The sequence below is a fragment of the Carya illinoinensis genome, chromosome 2, assembly GCF_018687715.1.
Source record: "Carya illinoinensis cultivar Pawnee chromosome 2, C.illinoinensisPawnee_v1, whole genome shotgun sequence".
NCBI lineage: Eukaryota > Viridiplantae > Streptophyta > Magnoliopsida > Fagales > Juglandaceae > Carya > Carya illinoinensis.
This window is the reverse complement of record NC_056753.1, coordinates 24799055-24805549: the sequence shown is the minus strand read 5'-3', so window position 1 is coordinate 24805549 and position 6495 is coordinate 24799055. Positions and strand designations below refer to the sequence as shown.

General features: G+C 33.9%; 1 protein-coding gene across 2 annotated transcripts; it reads right to left on the bottom strand.

Annotated features, from left to right (window-relative positions):
• Window positions 1-2289: 2289 nt before the first annotated feature.
• LOC122300464 (acyl carrier protein 1, chloroplastic-like) lies at window positions 2290-5106 on the bottom strand. 2 transcript variants are annotated; one of them, XM_043111143.1, is made up of 4 exons: window positions 4872-5106; window positions 3841-3951; window positions 3271-3393; window positions 2290-2729 (listed from the first exon to the last, which is right to left on the bottom strand). In XM_043111143.1, the coding sequence occupies exons 1-4, from the start codon at window positions 4926-4928 to the stop codon at window positions 2601-2603; spliced, it is 420 nt and encodes a 139-aa protein (XP_042967077.1). In that variant the 5' UTR covers window positions 4929-5106; the 3' UTR covers window positions 2290-2600. The 2 variants fall into 2 exon arrangements, with proteins under 2 accessions (XP_042967077.1, XP_042967078.1); XM_043111144.1 differs by having other exon boundaries at window positions 3841-3948; window positions 4872-5102.
• Between the last annotated feature and the right edge of the window lie 1389 nt (window positions 5107-6495).

Sequence of the window (6495 nt, the reverse complement as noted above, 5' to 3'; positions counted from 1 at the left end):
CGAACGCTCCCATTATATAGGAAATCCAATCATGCATGTAAAAAGTAGCCGTTTGTACATACGGCATCTGGGCAATAGAGGATATAAATTAATAAAAGGAAGAACGTTGGCCATCATTGATACTTACAAAGACGTTGGTAATTAACTAAAACAATAACCTATGCGTTGAACCAAAGTTTCAATTATCATAAAATTCTATATCTATATATGAATTTTAATAATAACTGCTAGTATATTTAGGAATATTCCCTACACTATATCTCAAAATATTTTCATGATTTGGTGTATTTTAGAAGATTACCATATTATGAAATATTCTTAGGCCAGAATACTTTGACATTAAGTATTGATTGTATTTGTATGTATTATCTGATTGCGTATCTTTATTTAACACATCTATTCAACTATAAGTAAGATTTTCTTGTACATTGAATCGACACTTTAAAGTTTAATATACAATTTTCTACATTATATTAGAGCATACCCGATCTTATTATCAATCGTTTGTGTTCGTGCTCCGTAAACCTTCATTTTGCTATCTAGTAATATTATGTATAGTTGTGAAATATGTAAACAGTAAAATGCCGTATAATCGTTTTAAGAAAGACTAGGATTCACGATTAAAAAATTAATTTTTTTCTTCATGTGAGTCCTATATTAATTTATCTTTTTCAAAAAAATTATGTAATATTTACGTATTTTACGACTATATATAACATTATTCTTTACTATTTACATCACATTTCATGTCAGGTTTAATAGTCTTTTAGCACTTTTCTTTAAACACTCCTACCTCTCAAATGCCTCCCATGCATCAACCCTATTCTCTGCCGTCTGCGCATCTAACCACGCGCCAGTCTCCTTGGACCTCCTCTCACATGGTCAAGCCCACCTTCAGCCTAGCACATCTCAAGTAAGCCTCTCTTCCGTTTTGTATTTCCTCTATTCCTTTTTACTATTGAAAGCCCATTCACCCTCCTTAAGCCCACACCACCTAGGCTCGAAGACCATGAATAAAAACAATTTAAGTACGAACAAGAAGATAATAAGTTTACAAATCTTTAATATTATTTAAATGAGTGATAATTTTTTATCTTTGTTCAAATGAGATTGAATAGTGAATTTAAGAACCCTCAATGTATAACTTGAGGTGAGGATGTAGGTAGTGGGGTTGAATCTTGTTAAAATATTAGATTTGCATCTCTCTTATACTTACTCTTTATGTTTACTGTTATTTGATCTTCTGTTCACATTTTATATTTGGTATTTAATATATAATTGTTAATTTTTTAAAACAAACCCAATATTATTTGAGAAAGGAGAGGCAGAGGATGTATTTTTTTCCCCACCTAAATTTAATTTCCTTTTTCTTTTGACTGAAAGCGCTTTTTAATTGAGGAAGAAAAAAGAAAGCACCTTTTAATTAGGACCAAAAGGAGAGACGAGGCAGAAGCTGTGAACCACATGAGCGTGGGAAAAGCTATTTCCTTCTGGAGTGCACGTGTTTTGTGAGCACGGATCAGATGCCTCATCAGTTGAAGAAATAGTCATCTTCAAATTCAATTATGATGTGCGTTACGTACACGATTTTAATATGCTCGAAATGAGAATATTATCTTATGCACTTTTTTCTTCTACGTTGTGCAGCGGCCACTAATGCACAACGATTTTAATATGCAATAAATTGCAGCAACTAGGTTTAAAACCCATTGGCCCTGATGATTATTTTAGACTGATAATGAGGTTTAGAACTCCTTGAGGGCATGTTATGCAGATGGTAACAAGCTCAACTGATGCAGTAATAAAGAGTTTCAAATTTCAGATTCTTCTATCCATGGAAGGCTAAAAAAATGTGTTTGGGAGCATATTATCTCTTCAAGAATGTCAACCACTGTCTTTTTTACTATCACCCTACCATCATTTCATGATGCAACATTTAATAATTTAAGATTATTTATTATATTTTACTTATAGACTAATCACATGAGTAATGTTATCTACAGTCATTTTTGCGTACTCTCTGCGCACTCCACTGATGTGATTAGCTACCTCAAATTTTTTTTAATACTCAACTAGTTACATCAGTAGAGTGCGCAAAAAATATATACAAAAGTTATTGCACATAGAATTTTTGTTAGAAGAAAAGTGGCGTTTTAGAGTTTAAGGAAGAGATTGAAATATCAATGGATGCAGTGCGCCCAAGGCAAGTTGCATCACAAGACGAGCAAACAAAACAAAAAACCTAAGATGTGCAAAACAAACAAACAAAAAATATAGTAACTCAGCTAGTGAGGTCCGTAACGTCAGCTGGAAATATTGATAAACCTGAAGATCAAATCCGCCTTCATACTTTATGAGAAAATGAGGCTCTCATTACGTAGTACACAATTTTTGGTGTTCACCCGAACAAAACATATAAACTGGAGCATACAAGTTCTAGATTTTCCTTTTTTTTTTTTCTGGAAAAAAAGGTTTAAGTTCACTAAGAACGCCACAAGTTCTTTGAGCAACAAACAAACTGAAAGTACTAAGATTTGCCTGAAATAGAGATCTCTAGAGAAAGACTAATATAGCAATATCTGACATTCTCCCAAACTTTCTCAAGCACCTTTGTTCTCGATGAGCTTCTCAATTAGATCGGCTGCATCTTGTACAGTTGCAATGCTCTGAGCACTTTCTTCTTCCACGCTGATCCCAAACTCCTCCTCAAGTCCCATCACGATTTCAACCTGTACAGATAATGTATTTATCGGTTATAATGAAGACATGGAAGTCACAATATGCTTATAAGCAAAGATGGGTGTATGGTCAAATTCCCATTTTATTCAGTAACACAGCCTCCTCACCATTCTCTCTCTATTCGTCAATTCTAATGGGGTGTTACTTTTCAATCACTCTCTTGAGATACCCATGCTAATCAGTAGAACATGTTTCAACGAGCGCAATTTAAATGCTCACTGAATGATCTCTTTGATTGCCATATAAGTGAGGTCAAGGAATAAGGATGTACAATACATCATATAAATTGTTCTATAGGTTGAGTGCATATATTTTGCATGGAAGAGGATAAATACAGTTTGATTAAGATTCCCATCGTTAAGCTAACGCATCCACCTTTAGAGAATTTGATTCCCCTCCCAGTTCAGAAATATCCACGCATTAAGAACAAATAGAGCAACCCAGGGGCATTAATTAAGGATATCATCAGAACAAAATGATTTAAAGCAGCAATATAACACATCTACAGCTCATGAGGAGATATCGGGGTACCGTGTCGAGAGAATCAGCTCCAAGGGCAGAAAACTTCGACTCTCCACTGACTGCAGAATCATCAGGTAGAGCCAGCTGCTTCTTCACTATTTGGCATACCTTTGTCACTGTCTCTGGTTTGGCCTGCCCAGGAGCATCAGCATTCTTATTGCCATTTCATCATACGGACACTAGGCTTGAAAAATATATTTATACCCATATATACATGCATGCATACACACACATATATGGACATACACATGTACTGACTTAATAATTTTAAAGCAAAAGGGATTTCTTAATAAACAAAAGTTTGCATGGATAACCCAAAACAAAGCAGCGTGTCAAATGACCAAGAGAGCAAAACAGCCACTTTGGACTAGCATTAAATGAACTTATCTCTGTTCCAAGATGCGGAGTTATAAATGAAAATTGTGTGAAGCACAAAGTTTACAACATATTTGTTTGTCGAGGAAAACATTCTGACTCAATGCTGCGGCCGTGAAATTGTCTAGAACACTGATCATAATGGGATTGTTGAAAGGTCAGAGTAGTTGTAGATTATGTAATTTTAAAAGTTGAAGAAATTACCGCACAAGAAATATGAAAGCGCAATGGCTGCAACCTAAGAGGTGTGAAGCTTTTCCTATTAACAGGAAAAAAAACTGATTTCAGATCACAGATCCTGCTGCTGGGTGCCTGCTAAGACATTCAACCACAGAAAAACTCAATCAATTACCAGAAATGAACATATTTTTTTAAAGAAATATAAAAGGCTTACCAATCCATGATTTTATTCCCTAACCAATTCAAATCCATAATCCATTCATCAGTTCTGGCCGCTAAATAATTTTTATTTACATCAAAGTGACCAAATTGACTTAATGTCTTTCTTCAGATAACAACCATCAGTTGCTCTACTAATCCCATATCCACCAACCACAAGGTCGGATAAAAATAGTATTCTTAGAAGTATCAAATCGGCTGATCACCAAATTAGGCTCATTTTGCAGAGGCCTTTGATTACATGGATATTTTTTGAAACCAAATAATTCAAGTCCAAAATGTGAATGACATCCAAGATATAATAAGTCGAAAAGAATGGTCATTACTATCGATTATAGCACAAAGTAACAATACGCGTTTCATAAACAAGTGAAACTTTTGACTTATTTACAATATATCAGAATCTTAGTCACAGAAAATAGATAATAGCATGCATGCAATAATTTGGAACCTTCTAAATCCCTTAGTCACGAGATGCATAAAAAGTACCTAAAACTCTTATTTTTAAGAAAATTCGCATCGATTTCATGTAGAAACCGATCAAGAAAAACATAGTACGCTCCCAATCAGAAACCCAACTTCTGTAATACTACTACCAACAAAACCTAAAGAAATATATATATATATATATATATGCAGACATATTTGCCAAAACTTGTAGTCAATTATTTATTTATTTATGGAGCTCATAAACTGAAGATCTGAGCCACTAAACAATGCTACAGAAATATCAGATAAAAAAATAAAATAAAATATCAATTCATGAATCGAATGATAATAAAGTGGTTGAATTATAATGGAGAAAGGAGAGAAAACGAAGATCGAGATTTCATTACCAGGCTCGCCGCCTTGAACAAGGTCATGGAAATCGAAGTTCCCGTAACGGAAGCCATTGAGAGACAGAGGGGGGGTGGGGGGAAGAGACAGGGATAGATCTGAGATTTTAGAGAGATGGAAATCAACTCAGAGAGACGGAGAGCACGAAGAGTGTGTATGGGAGTGTTGAAAGAGACCACGACAACGTTTTATAGATGTTCTTAGTTTCTCGCCTTCGTCTCTTTCGTTGTTTGTTGGGATTTGTTGGGCATTGTTTGTATCGAACTCTCAATTGGGGGGTGTTTGGCTTCTTCGCCTTTTCTGCTCCAGTTTTGCTTATTTTCCGCACCAGTTTTGCTTATTTTCCTTGTTTGGTTGACACTCAAATAATATATTTTTTTATTGAAGTCGCGTATTTATTACAGCATCTTGACTAATCTTGGAGGTGTACAAGCTCTCTACAAGGACTTTTTCACAAGTATACTTCAAATAATTTAAAGAAAAAATCTCTCAATCTAATAATTCCTAAAAATTATCTACGTTCAAGAGTATTTAAACCTTAGACCTAAGAGAGCATACCCGAACCTCCCTCAAATATTTTTATCTTTTTGGTTTTTTATTTTCTAAAAATCCATTGACCGCTCAACTTAAAATATAAAGTTGGGACAATAAATACAATATCATAAGTATTAAATCCATAAAGAAATTTTATAAAAATATATTTATAAATTGAAGTGATTTAATATCATCATAATATTGTAAAATTATTTTTATTATAAAATAGATCTAACGTATCACATGAAACCACGTCAGTTTATAAATTTATTTTTATAAAAAATTTTTATAACTACAGTACTACTCATAAAATATAAATCGTGAAATCTGTTGTTAAAATGTTAATATCAAATTATACAAAAATAGATGACATAATGATTAGATCAGAGTGACTAAGATAAATTGTAATGGCATTAGAATGGATCCACTACTAATGAAAGTTGAATTTCTTATATTTACTTCATGTTTCTCATGTCTTATACTCAATCGCAAATTATATCTTAAATTGAGAAATTAAGAACATTCTCAAAATGATTCTCTCTCTCTCTCTCTCTCTCTCCCTCCCTCTAGATTAGAGTTCTCTCTGCAACTCTCGATAGTAAAATTTGCACACTCCCACTCTAATCTCCCCCACCTTACCTCTTAGTCTTAAAATTTCTTTCTCAAAAACCTTTTCCACCATGGATATAGAAGATTTAATCTGCCAGACAGAAGCTTTTTCTTGGGAAGGTTTAAACCTACCCCTTGAAGAGGAACCAACATATGAGGATCCTGAATTAGCACTCATTGGAAGGATAGTGGCTTCTCGCCCTCTAAATAGAATTTCTATACATGCCTTATTCAAATTTGCTTGGAGCTTCCTCAATGAGTTCCACATTGAAGACTTAGATGTCAATTTGTTTTTCTTTATTTTTCAAAATGCTGGTGACAAAAGGAGAATCTTGAATCAAACCCCTTGGAATTTCAAAGGATATCTCCTCATCCTAAAAAACTGCCTTGCAAAATCTACATGAAAAGAAATTAGTCTAACTACATCACCATTTCGTGTCCAAATACATGGCCTAACTAAAAATCACATGACTGAAAAAA